Source organism: Heterodontus francisci, chromosome 27 (genome assembly GCF_036365525.1).
Source record: "Heterodontus francisci isolate sHetFra1 chromosome 27, sHetFra1.hap1, whole genome shotgun sequence".
Taxonomy (NCBI): Eukaryota; Metazoa; Chordata; class Chondrichthyes; order Heterodontiformes; family Heterodontidae; genus Heterodontus; species Heterodontus francisci.
The window spans coordinates 52,613,333-52,627,383 of record NC_090397.1 but is presented as its reverse complement, the minus strand read 5'-3'; the positions used below and the strand labels follow the sequence as shown (position 1 = coordinate 52,627,383).

Genomic DNA, 14,051 nt, shown 5'->3' with positions numbered 1-14,051 from the left:
CTAGATATTAAAGATATCAAGAGATATGGGGATAGTGTGGGAAAATGGCAATGAGATAGAAGATCAGCCATGACCTAGTAGAATGGCAAAGCAGGCTCGAGGGACCAAATGGCCTACCCCTGCTCATATTTCCTACATTCCGATAACAGCTAAGTTGAGCTGATAACCTTCACTACGAGGTGACTGTTCGACTCGACAGCTAAAATCACAAGCGCAAAAGGGCAGAGAACTGGATACCCAAGCAAGATGTATCCTTGAGATCAGGGAAGTGTGAAAAGTGCACATGCAGAGAGCTGCAACAGAGCAAGAGGAAGAATCATTTTCAGGTCAGGTGGTAAAGAAACAGAGTTATAAGGCCAAGTGGATTTCTAACGAAAGTGAAAGAAGATAACGGAATGAGTTCCACAGCATGAGCAAGTAAATGCAAATGCTGGCTGAAACCTAATGCTTGCCTTGCTATCGAAACAAGAACAGAGGGTAGAAGAGAAGGGAACAAAAGGGGACAATGCATGCTACTCTGTCCAGTATCCTTACGGGTCACATATGATCTGTTTGGTACTGTAACTTGCTGCCTAAACACTGTAATGTGTTAATCTCTGTGTGACAATAAGAGAAAATTGTTACCATTTTTGGTTGTCAGGTCCAAATCCTTTGCATGCAAGTAATCTTACAGTGGGTGAAGCAAGAAATGTACTCATTTCTAATTCAGCAGCCACCTTTTTGACATGCTTACTTCTGATGTGAAAATTGACAGCCATTACTCAATGGGTAGGACTCTTGCCTCTGAGTCAGAAGGGAGTGAGTTCAAGCTCACTCCAGAGACTTGGGCACATAATCGAGGCTGACACTCCCAGTGTTGTACTGCAGTAACGAGGGAGCACTGCACTTTCTTTTTTAATTCGTTCATGGGATTTGAGCATCGCTGGCAAGGCCAGCATTTATTTCCCATCCCTAATTGCCCTCGAGAAGGTGGTGGCGAGCTGCCTTCTTGAACCACTGTAGTCCACATGGTGTAGGCACATCCACAGTGCTCCTAGGGAGGAAGTTCCAGGATTTTGACTCAGTGACAATGAAGGAATGGTGTGTGACTTGGAAGGGAACTTGCAGGTGTTGCTGTTCCTACACGTCTGCTGCCCCGCTATCAGAGGGGACATCTTGTGGATAAGACATTGAACTGAGACTCCCGTTTGCCCTCAGGTGGACATAAAAGATCGCATGGCACTATTTTGAAGAAAGGTAAGGAGAGTTCTCTCTGGCATCCTCGCCAATATTCGTCTCTCAATCAACATTACTAAAAAACAGATTATCTGGTTATTACCTCCTTGCTGTTTATGGGTAAATTGGCTGCCACATTTTCCTACATTCCACAGTAACTACTCAGCAAAAATACTTCATTGGGTCATCCTGAGGTCATAAAAGCCATTATGTATATACAATCCCTGTTATAGCAGAGAAATACTAAATTTCATCAGTGGGACAGCATTTTGGTGGGAATGATCATAATTCAGTTAGATTTAGCGTTCTTATGGAAAATGACAAAGGTAGACCAAGAGTAAAAATTTTAAATTGGAGAAAGGCCAATTTTACTAAGTTGAGATGTGATTTGGCAAAAATGAACTGAGGGTAAATCAGTGTCAAAGCAGTGGGAGGTATTCAAGAAGGCAATAGAGGTTTATAACAAATATTTTCCCATCAGAAAAAGGGTGGTGCTCCCAAATCGAGACCCCACTGGACGTCAAAGAGCATACAGGGCAGGATAAGGGGAAAAAAGGGAAGGTTATGAGAGATAATGAGAGCTCAATACTGCAGAACGTCTAGAGGTGTGTAGAAAGTGCATGGGTGAAATTAAAAAGCAAATTAGGAAAGCAAAGAGAGGGCATGAAAAAATATTTATTTATTTAGAGATACAGCACTGAAACAGGCCCTTCGGCCCACCGAGTCTGTGCCAACCAACAACCACCCATTTGTACTAATCCTACATTAACCCCATATTCCCTACCACATCTACACCTTTCTCCTACCACCTACCTACACTAGGGGCAATTTACAATGGCCAATTTACCTATCAACCTGCAAGTCTTTGGTAGTGGGAGGAAACCGGAGCACCCGGCGGAAACCCACGCGGTCACAGGGAGAACTTGCAAACTTCGCACAGGCAGTACCCAGAACTGAACCCGGGTCACTGGAGCTGTGAGGCTGTGGTGCTAACCACTGCGCCACTGTGCCGCCCAGAGGTATATAGGCAAGTAAAATCAAGGAAAACCTAAAGATATTTTATAAATACATAAAGAGCAAGAGGATAAATAAGGAAAAGGTAGGGCCTATTGAAGACCAAAAAGAGAACCTGTGTATGGAGGCAGAAGATGTGGGCATGATTCTTCATTAATCAACAAAGGTCAGCATGGATTTATTCAGGGAAGAATTTAATTTTTTGAGGAGGTAACAAGGATGATTGATGAGGGAAGTGCATTTGATGTAGTCCATATGGACTTGAGCAAAGCTTTGACAAGGTCCTACATGGCACATTTCTAACATTTGCCAGTTCTGATGAAGGGTCACTGACCTGAAACATTCACTCTGCTTTTCTCTCCACAGATGCTGCTAGACCTGCTGAGTATTTCCAGCATTTCTTGTTTTTATTATCCTACATGGCAGAATTATTTGAAAAGTAAAAATCCATGGTATCCAAGGGAAAGTGGCAAATTGGATCCAAATTTAGCTCAGTGGCAGGAAGCAAAGGGTAATGGTCGATGGCGTTTTTGTGACTGGAAGGCTGTTTCCAGTGAGGTTCTGCAGGGCTCAGTTCTGCGTCCCTCTCTTTGTGTGGTATATATCAATGATTTAAACTTAAATGTAGGGGGTATGATTAAGAAGTTTGCAGATGACACAAAAACTGGCCATGTGGTTGCTAGTGAGGAAGAAAGCTGTAGACTGTAGAAGACATCATTGGACTGGTCAGGTGGTCAGGAAAGTGGGAAATGGAATTCAATCTTGAGAAGTGTGAGGGAATACATTCAGGGACAGCAAACAAGGCAGGCAAGGGAATACACAATAAATGGTAGGATACTGAGAAGTGTTGAAGTAACAGAGGGATCTTGGAGTGCATCCCCACAGATCCCTGAAGGTAGCAGGACAGATAGATAAGGTGGTTAAAGAAGGCACATATGGGGATACTTTCCGTTATTAATAGAGGCATAGAAATGAGAGCAGGGAAGTTATGCTAGAACTGTATAAAACACTAATCAGGCCACAAATAGAGTACTGCATTCAGTTCTGTTCACCGCATTACAAGAAGGATGTGACTGCACGAGAGAGGGTACAGAGTAGATTTATGAGGATATTGCCAGGAACTTTACCCATGGAGAAAGATTGGATAGGCTGGATTTGTTTTCTTTGGAACCGAGTAGGCTGAGGGGAGATTTAATTGAGGTGTATAAAATTATGACGGGCTGAGATAAAGTGGACAGGAAGGACCTATTTCCCATAGCGGAGAGGTCAATAACCAGGAGCACAGATTTAAAGTAATTGCTGGAAGGATTAGAGGGAAGTTGAGAATTTTTTTGGTGGAGGCAGAAACCCTCATTGCATTTTTAAAAATATTTAGATATGCACTATGGACCAGAAGCTGGAAAAGTGAGATTAAGCTGAATGGCTCTCTTTCAGTCAGCACAGACATGATGGGCCAAATGGACTCCTTCTGTGCCAGAAATTTTCTACGTTTCTAAAGAAAATCGATGTAGCCCAGGGTTTTTAAAATACTCAGAGAAATGAACGAACGGTTCAGGTTGGACTATAAGCTCACAAACACGACTGGAGAGCAGAAAATTCAAGAACCGATGACAGCACCTCAGAGGATCTTTGATGGGGTAGCTCCTTACAGACCATAGTTAGCCCAGCATAATTTCTCCATGGCAGTGTGAGGACTGAGGGATATGGGGAGAAAGTAGGTAGGTAGGGCTGAGGGGATATCATGGGAATGTGGGTTGACAGGGTTGAGGAATATGGTGAGAAGGTGGGTACGTGGATTGCAGGATATGGTGAGAAGGTGGGTCGGTGGGGATGAGATCTATCTTGGGCCTAATGTTTTTCTCAGAAAAAACTTTTTTGTTGTATTTTATGGAGAAGATTCATGAATAACTGCATAATCGTCCAGAAATAGTTTGCCCCTGTTAATAACTCGAAGTAAAGGCCTGGGATACCACAAGTACAATGCTCTAATAGTTATTTTCTTGTCTCTGTAGCAAATTAACAAAAGGGCTAAACAAATGAGGCAGGTTTTAATTGCACACCATACAGTCTTGGCTTTGCTGTGTATTGTTTCCTGCTGAGATAAGTGACATCTCATGATAAAACATTTAATAAACTCATTGTCACAAAATAATTGAGACAAAAGTATTAATTGTTGGTGCAGTGACAATATAGGCACTTCGTATTGAAACTCACTGAAGCCCGATACCCATTTCTGCACCAATCCCTGCCAACTGTGACAACAACCCGGCAAATCACACAACAGAACATCCGCGTTATTTGCAGGGACCGGCTGGGGCAGTAGGCCAGACTGTGTATTCACTTCTGAAACCTGGAATGAAATTCAGCCAGACAGAGGTGATGAAGGTCTCCTCTCTGTCAAAGGATCTAGATGCAGCAGTGAATTAGTCACTGAGCACAAAATTATTTTGAGAGGTTGTGGAAAACAGGCGATGGTTAACAGGGAGCCCACTTTACCTTCCGTCTGATTTTCTTTTCCACGAAGAACATCAGACAGTGCTAAACATTCGCTATTGCTCGTCACCCGCTGCCACCGCAGACGAATTTCATCCCCTCTGGGGTAAAATTGGATAGTTGCAGCCTGTGCCAGAACGGGTAGGCCCAAGACCCGACTGAAACTGGACCTCGGGCTTCATTTAAATTAGACCGACAAACTTTGGATACCTATTGCGCTAATGAAGCAGATATCACCGCAGCCTCACAGCTCCAGCGACCTGGGTTCAATTCCGGGTACTGCCTGTGTGGAGTTTGCAAGTTCTCCCTGTGTCTGCGTGGGTTTTCTCCAGGTGCTCCGGTTTCCTCCCATATGCCAAAGACTTGCAGGTTGATAGGTAAATTGGCCATTAGAAATTGCCAATATATATTGCCAGTATAGGTAGGTGGTAGGGAAAATATAGGGACAGGTGGGGATGTGGTAGGAATATGGGATTAGTGTAGGATTAGTATAAATGGGTGGTTGATGGTCGGCACAGACTCAGTGGGCCGAAGGGCCTGTTTCAGTGCTGTATCTCTAAACTAAACTAAACTAAACTAAACAATGTCTGGCCACTGCAATGCTGGTTAAGTCCCAGGAGGAGGTCGGAGCAGCTTAAGGGAATGAAGGCAATTGTGACACCAGTGAATTTGAGGGAACAGTCCTGCTTCTCCTGGCTCCATGGAAAAGGGTTTAAAAAATATATATTTTACAATCTATCTTTGAAGAATCCTGAGCAGGGAAGGCCCAATACCTGCTCCACTCATCGCTGACTCATTTTGATAAAGGGTCCTTCAACAAGATTTATGTCCATTATATATCTGCCCAAGGTGTCTAAAAATGGGTCCTAGGAATTTAGTAGTTGGACCAAATTCTGCACAGACTGGGTGGAGGCCATCACTGCTAAACTGGTATTGTGTGTGCCCATTTTACACCCACAAAACAGGCACAACACAGAAAAAACTCTATCTCTCCATCTTTTCACCCATTGGTACGTGAGATCAAATTGAGCCCAGGAACAGGGATGATGGTCTCCTCTCTTTAAAGGGGATTGGGTGGAACAGTGAACAGACATGAGGGCCAGAATTTTACCAGCATGCCCTGGATCCTGCTGCTGGGACCAAATGTGGTTCCTGAGCCCACAGGGGCGAATGACGGGACTGCGGCAGTGACTTTACCAGCAGCGGCATCTTAACTGGCCACCATCAGGACCACTGTCCTAGAGGGCCAGCAGCTCTGCAGCCTTGGCAGTGCCACCAATAGAGGTGGCCACTGCTGAGGCTGCAAGTGAAGGAGAGGGCTATTCCATATTGATGCGCTTTTCCAGGTAAATGGAATTTTTTTTTATGTGCCGGGACCAGTCAGGCAGGCCCTGGCAATCAGAGTGGTGAACCCTCGAGAGGTGGCATCGGGACGGCCATTGCCGCCAGCGGGTCTCCTCTTGGGGCATGGAGCCTTTGGAAAGGAAGGCTCCCCCCTCCACCCGAGGAAGCCACTGGGAGACCCCCCTCGAAGCAGCTGGTGGAGTCTTCAAGCAGAGGGGGGGGCCTTTCCTAGGCTCATAAAATCCCAGCAGGATCGTAAAATGGCCAACAATAGGCCAATTAATTACCTTATTTAGCCATCCACCTCCAGTTAGAGAGCAGCTGAGCCGCTACTGTTCCTGCCATTTGATAATATACTGTGGGCGCGGGAACACGGCAGGCTTCCCTCCCGACACCTTTTGCTGCAATTTACCACTCCTCCTGCCTCCCAGCCTGTCTCCAAAGGACTGGACAAATTCACGCCTTGCTTACACGCCTTGGGACCCGAGTTCAAATCCAGTTTAGACAGAGGGGGATAGATGTATCCTCTCTTTGAAGGAGTCCATGTCGGATACTGGCCTTTCAACTTTGTAAAGTGAGGCAAAGGGAGAGACTGGGAGGAGGATGGTGGAAAGGAGGGGAACGTGGTTGTGGAATGGAGAGGAAGGAGAGTTGAAAGAAGGAGTGCTTGGAGGATGGATTGGGTGGAGCTGAAAGGCTCATGGAAAGGGGTTGGGATGGAGTGAGGATGAGAGAAGGGAGAAAGTTTGAATTCTAACGTGGCTATCTGGAAGGGATATGGGAAAAGATCAGAGGAGTAAGGCTTATTGTCTGAGGCTGAACCAGACCGTTCAGAACATTGGTGTTATATTTGACTCAGATGAACTTCTGACCACATGTCTGCGCCATCACTAAGACTGCCTATTAGCACATCCATATCATCGCCCGACTGTCAACCACCCCTCCCACCATCCCCCACCTCAGCTCATTTGTCGATGAAACCCTCACCCGTATCTTTTTTACTTCTAGACTTGGCTATTCCCAATGCAGTCCTGGTGTACATTGTCTCTTCCACCCTATGTAAGCATGAGCTCATCTAAAACTCTGCTTCCCATTTCCTAACTCATACCAAGTCCCGCTCACCAATCACCCCTGTGCTCGCTGACCTAAATTAGATCTCAGTTTGGCAACACCGTAACGTTACAATTCTCATCCTTGTTCTTAATCCCTCCATGGCCTCACCCCTCACTATCTCTGTAATATCTGCAACCCTACAACATTCCAAGACACCTGTGTTCCTCTATTTCTGGCCTCTTGAACATCCATGATTTTAATTGCTCCACCATTGATGGCTGTGTCTTCAGTTGTCAAGGCTCTAAGCTCTGATATTCCCTCCGTAAACATACTGCCTCTCTTTTCTCCTCAAAGCAACTCCCTAAAACCTAGATGACGAGGTGCAAAATTTTGCTTGATTACACTCCTGTGAAGCGCCTTGGGTGGTTTAATTATGTTAAAGGCACTGTATAACTGCAAGTTGTTGTAAGCACAGATGCGATGGCCTTCTTCTATGCTGTAAAACTGCATGTATTTTAGATACCATATATGCGCACCAGTAGGTGGAAAATGGGAGAATGGGAGGAAGGGCACACCCTGCATTGAACCCAGAAACAATACACATTAGGCTTGGCACAGCCCCACATTAAGCATTCGGAATAAATGGTTGCCTCTGCCTCCCAATGAGTGCCACCCACTCTCGCTCCACAAACATCTCACAGGCTCCCACAGCATGAAAAAGCAGGTCCTGCTTAACACATACCAGCATGGGAAGAGGATCCCTTCACCTGCAAGCTTCTTGGTCAGCCTTTGCTCAAGCACTCTAACCTCTGAATCAGGTGGTCATGGGTTTGAGCCCACTCCAGAGACTTGAGCACATGATCTAATCTGACACTCCAGTGCTGCACTGCTGAATGTGTCTTCTTTCGAAAGAGATGTTAAACCAAGGACCCACCTTCCCTCTCAGGCGGACGTAAAAGATCTCATGGTACTATTGGAAGGAGAGTGGGGTGATCTCCCTGCTGTCCTTGTCAATATTTATCCCTCAACAAACAACATTAAATAAGTCATCTGGTCATGTACCTTACTGCTGCTTGTAGGAGTTCACTGTGTATAAATTGGTTGCCGAATTTCCTACATTACAACAGTGACTACACTTCCAAAGTACTTTACTGGCTGTAAGTGCTTTGGGACATTCTATGGTCATGAAAGGCACCATATAAATGCAATTTTTTCTTTCTTTTCTAAATGAGTGATGTGAGAAACAAAAAACAGTTCCACAAGTACGCAGACACAAATGAAACCAAATACCTCTAGGTATGGTATGGGGCTGTCAGGGGGCGTCGGGTATTCTCGGAGCAGACGTTCCTCATCCAGAAACTTCCCCACCCTCCCATTGTACGCTGGTTGAAAGAGCCCATAGTTTAGTACATCCTTCAGTGTTTGGTTGAGAGTGCACAGAATCCTTTGCTTAGACACCCACACGGGAGCATCAAGGTTGAACCTCATACATTTCTGTAAAACAGAAGGTGCAAAGAATTAATGGAGCAGCTCACTTCTTGTCAGTTTTCTCTACGCAACATTACACTCTCTCAATTTTGTCCTCACCCGCACCATCCCCTTTCCCCCCGTTCCAGAAATAAGAACTCCATGCCATGTGAGCAAGCTGCTCTTTGGCAGCTCATGATTCCTCCTGACTTTAGACAGTGACTTTGGGCAGGCTAGTCTATGTTGGGGGTAGGATAGCTGAACTCATTGCATTCCTCACTACACATATAGACACACAAGTGTGCACGCACATACATAATGCACACTTATTATTGAACTTATCACAGGCCAAAATTGCAGCCTTGGGCTACCTGTTGTGCATGACTCAGTAACACACAAATCAGTGCCTTTACCATAGCGGCATCAGCCCATGCTCCCTTGCAAATTCACTGAATGTAAAATCAACTATCAGAAATAATTTAAATCTGTTTGCTCACAACAACAACATTATTAGCAAATTGGATTCTGGATGTGCATGGACTTAGTTCTCTCTACAGTAGACTTCAAAGATGCCTTGTAATTTCAATTTCACATGCTGGGATACAGTAACGTGTATATTTTAAATAACATAAAAAATAGCAGCAGAAGTAGGCCATACGATAATGGTTGATCTATGACCTTAATTCTACTTTTCAGCCCGATCCCTATATCTCTGATCCCCTTCAAAAATATCGATCTCAACCTTGAATATACTCAATGATTGAGCATCTATAGCTCTCTGGAGTACAGAGTTTCAAAGGTTCACATCCCCCTGCGTGAAGAAATTTCTCCTCATCTCAGTCCCTTTATGGCCGACCTCATCCTGAGACTATGTGCCCAGATCTAGACTGTACAGCAGGATTGTCCAACAAACAGCCAGTCAGCCAGGATCCAGCCCACCAAAGGTTTCTATCCGGCCCACGGATGTAACTGTACCTGGGCCATTCCTCATCCTTAACAGGGGTCCGTTACTGGAGATGAGAAATTTCCCATTGCCTTCTTGCAGACTGGCTTTTAAAAAAATCGGACGTCAGTTTCACAGCTGACAGGTCAGACATCGGGAACAACTGTTTCCCAACTTTGGACAGATTCGGGGTTATCCCCACAGTTCCAACTTTTTGTGAAAAGCTGGTGGAAAACCCTGAATCTGCCCGAAGACGGGAAAAAGGTGTTCTCGCTGTCAGCAACTGTTAGCTGCGAAACTGACTTCCAATTTTAAAAAAAACTGATCAACCATCCACTGAGGGTTCCTGCTCTCTGCAACTGTTGGGGGTGGGGGGGAAAAGAGAGAGAGAGAAAGGGAGACAGAGAGAGAGAGAGAAACGGGGACAGAGAGAGAGAGAAAGGGGGACAGAGAGAGGGGGGACAGAGAGAGGGAAAACAGGAAGAGAGAGAGATAGAGAGGGAGGGAGGACAGAGAGAGAGAAAGGGGGAAAAGACAGAGGGAGAAAGAGAGAGGGGGGATAGCGAGAGAGAGAGAGAGAGAGAGTGGATCAGAGAGATAGGGACGGAGAGATAGAGGGGGACAGAGAGAGAGAAAGAGAGGGGAACAGAGAGAGGGAGAGGGGAACACAGAGAGAGAGAGAGAGAGGGGGACAGAGAGAGAGGAAGCATAGAAACATAGAAATTAGGAGCAGGAGTAGGCCATTCGGCCCTTCGAGCGTGCTCCGCCATTCATTATGATCATGGCTGATCATCCAATTCAGTAACCTGTTCCCGCTTTCTCCCCATGCCTTTTGATCCCTTTAGAACCAAGAGCTGTATCTAACTCCTTCTTGAAAACATACAATGTTTTGGCCTCAACTGCTTTCTGTGGTAGCAAATTTCACAGGCTCACCACTCGCTGGGTGAAGAAATTTCTCCTCATCTCAGTCCTGAAAGGTTTACCCCATAACCTTAGACTACGACCCCTGGTTCGGGACTTTCCGACCATCGGGAACATCCTTCCTGCATCTACCCTGTCAAGTTCTGTTAGGATTTTATAGGTTTCTATGAGATCCCCCCTCACTCTTCTGAACTCCAGCGAATATAATCTCAACCGACTCAGTCTCTCCTCATACGTCAGTCCTGCCAACCCAGGAATCAGTCTGGTAAACCTTCGCTGCACTCCCTCTATAGCAAGAACATCCTTCCTCAGATAAGGAGGCCAAAACTGCACACAATATTCCAGGTGTGGCCTCACCAAGGCCCTGTATAATTGCAGCAAGACATCCCTGCTCCTGTACTCGAATCTTCTCGCTATCAAGGCCAACATACCATTTGCCGTTTTTACCACCTGTTGCACCTGCATGCTTATCTTCAGCGACTGGTGTACAAGAACATCCAGGTCTCACTGCATATTCCCCTTTCTCAGTTCAGATAATAATCTGCCTTCCTGTTTTTACTACCAAAGTGGATAACCTCACATTTATCCACATTATACTGCATCTGCCATGCATTAACCCACTCACTCAACTTGTCCAAATCACCCTGAAGCCTCTCTTCATCTTCCTCACAACTCACCCTTTCGGAAAGAGACCCATTTATCCCTACTCTTTGTTTCCTGTCTGCCAACCAATTTTCTATCCATCGCAATACACTACCCCCAATCCCATGTGCTTTAATTTTACACGCTAATCTCTTATGTGGGACTTCGTCAAAAGCCTTCTGAAAGTCCAAATAAAACACACTCACTGGCTCCCCCTCAGCAACTCTACTAGTTACATCCTCGAAGAATTCGAGTAGATTTGTCAAGCATGATTTCCCTTTCGTAAATCCATGCTGACTCTGCCAAATTCTACCACTGTTCTCAAAGTGCTCTGCTATAAAATCTTTGATAATGGACTCTAGAATTTTCCCCACTACCGATGTCAGGCTGACTGGTCTGTAATTTCCTGCTTTCTCTCTCCCTCCCTTTTTAAATAGTGGGGTTACATGAGCTACCCTCCAATCTCTAGGAACTGGTCCAGAGTCTACAGAATCTTGGAAGATGACCACCAATGCATCCACTATTTCTACGCTCACTTCCTTAAGTACTCTGGGATGCATTTCACCAGGCCCTGGAGATTTATTGACCTTGAATCCCATCAATTTCCCCAACACCATTTCTCTACTAATACTGATTTTCTTCAATTCCTCTCTCTCACGAAGCCCTGTGTTCCCCAACATTTCTGGTATGAAGGGGGAGAGAAAGAGAGAGAGAGAGAGAGAGAGAGAGAGAGAGAGTGTGGGGGCAGAGAGAGAGGGGGGGACAGAGCGAGGCGGGGGGACAGAGCGGGGGTGGGGGGACAGAGCGAGAGGGGGGCAGAGAGAGGGGGGGGGAAGAGATGGAGGGGAGGGCAGAGATGGAGGGGGGGACAGAGATGGAGGGGGGACAGAGATGGAGGGGGGGCAGAGATGGAGGGGGGGCAGAGATGGAGGGGGGGCAGAGAGAGAGGGGGGCAGAGAGAGAGGGGGGCAGAGAGAGAGGGGGGCAGAGAGAGAAGGGGGCAGAGAGAGGGGGGGCAGAGAGAGGGGGGGCAGAGAGAGAGGGGGGCAGAGAGAGGGGGGGCAGAGAGAGGGGGGGCAGAGAGAGGGGGGCAGAGAGAGAGGGGCAGAGAGAGAGGGGGGCAGAGAGAGAGGGGGGCAGAGATGTAGGGGGGGCAATGGAGGGGGGGCAATGGAGGGGGGGGCAGAGATGAAGGGGGGGGCAGAGATGGAGGGGGGGGCAGAGATGGAGGGGGGGCAGAGATGGAGGGGGGGGCAGAGATGGAGGGGGGGGCAGAGATGGAGTGGGGGCAGAGAGAGAGTGGGGACAGAGAGAGAGTGGGGGCAGAGAGAGAGTGGGGGCAGAGAGAGAGTGGGGCAGAGAGAGAGTGGGGCAGAGAGAGAGTGGGGCAGAGAGAGAGGGGGGCAGAGAGAGAGGGGGGCAGAGAGAGAGGGGGGCAGAGAAAGAGGGGGGCAGAGAAAGAGGGGGGGCAGAGAGAGGGGGGGGCAGAGAGAGAGGGGGGCAGAGAGAGAGGGGGGGCAGAGAGGGGGGGCAGAGAGAGAGGGGGGGCAGAGAGAGAGGGGGGCAGAGAGAGAGGGGGGCAGAGAGAGGGAGGGCAGAGAGAGGGAGGGCAGAGAGAGGGGGGCAGAGAGAGGGGGGCAGAGAGAGAGGGGGGCAGAGAGAGAGGGGGGGCAGAGATGTAGGGGGGGCAATGGAGGGGGGGCAATGGAGGGGGGGGCAGAGATGAAGGGGGGGCAGAGATGGAGGGGGGGCAGAGATGGAGGGGGGGGCAGAGATGGAGGGGGGGGCAGAGATGGAGGGGGGGGCAGAGATGGAGTGGGGGCAGAGAGAGAGTGGGGGCAGAGAGAGTGGGGGCAGAGAGAGAGTGGGGCAGAGAGTGGGGCAGAGAGAGAGTGGGGCAGAGAGAGAGTGGGGCAGAGAGAGAGTGGGGCAGAGAGAGAGGGGGGCAGAGAGAGAGGGGGGCAGAGAGAGAGGGGGGCAGAGAGAGAGGGGGCAGAGAGAGAGGGGGGCAGAGAGAGAGGGGGGCAGAGAGAGAGGGGGGCAGAGAGAGAGGGGGGCAGAGAAAGAGGGGGGGCAGAGAGAGGGGGGGGCAGAGAGAGGGGGGGGGCAGAGAGAGGGGGGGCAGAGAGAGAGGGGGGGCAGAGAGAGAGGGGGGGCAGAGAGAGAGGGGGGGCAGAGAGAGAGGGGGGGCAGAGAGAGAGGGGGGGCAGAGAGAGAGGGGGGCAGAGAGAGAGGGGGGGCAGAGAGAGAGAGGGGGGGCAGAGAGAGAGAGGGGGGGCAGAGAGAGAGGGGGGGGGCAGAGAGAGAGGGGGGGCAGAGAGAGAGGGGGGGCAGAGAGAGAGGGGGGGCAGAGAGAGAGGGGGGCAGAGAGAGAGGGGGGCAGAGATGGAGGGGGGGCAGATGGAGGGGGGGCAGAGATGGAGGGGGGGCAGAGATGGAGGGGGGGCAGAGATGGAGGGGGGGCAGAGATGGAGGGGGGGGCAGAGATGGAGGGGGGGCAGAGATGGAGGGGGGGCAGAGATGGAGGGGGGGCAGAGATGGAGGGGGGGGCAGAGATGGAGGGGGGGCAGAGATGGAGGGGGGGCAGAGATGGAGGGGGGGGCAATGGAGGGGGGGCAGAGATGGAGGGGGGGCAGAGATGGAGGGGGGGCAGAGATGGAGGGGGGCAAAGAGAGAGAGTGGGGGCAGAGTGAGAGTGGGGGCAGAGAGAGAGTGGGAGCAGAGAGAGAGTGGGGGCAGAGAGAGAGTGGGGACAGAGAGAGAGTGGGGACAGAGAGAGAGTGGGGACAGAGAGAGAGTGGGGACAGAGAGAGAGTGGGGACAGAGAGAGAGTGGGGGCAGAGAGAGAGTGGGGGCAGAGAGAGAGTGGGGGCAGAGAGAGAGTGGGGGCAGAGAGAGAGTGGGGGCAGAGAGAGAGTGGGGGCAGAGAGAGAGGGGGGGCAGAGAGAGAGGGGGGCAG

The 14,051-nt window shown here is 49.0% G+C and overlaps 1 protein-coding gene across 15 annotated transcripts in view; it reads right to left on the bottom strand.

Moving 5' to 3' along the window:
- Positions 1–14,051, bottom strand: part of shank3a (SH3 and multiple ankyrin repeat domains 3a) — a 1,286,992-nt gene that overhangs the window by 995,721 nt on the left and 277,220 nt on the right. For all 15 annotated transcript variants that reach the window (XR_010977672.1, XR_010977671.1, XR_010977670.1 and 12 more), the window contains one exon: positions 8,410–8,613. Coding sequence is in view for 12 of the 15 variants with exons in the window: in XM_068059355.1 (XP_067915456.1) it covers positions 8,410–8,613 (204 nt within the window). In the remaining 3 variants the exon portion in view is untranslated. The remainder of the gene's footprint in view (positions 1–8,409; positions 8,614–14,051) is intronic.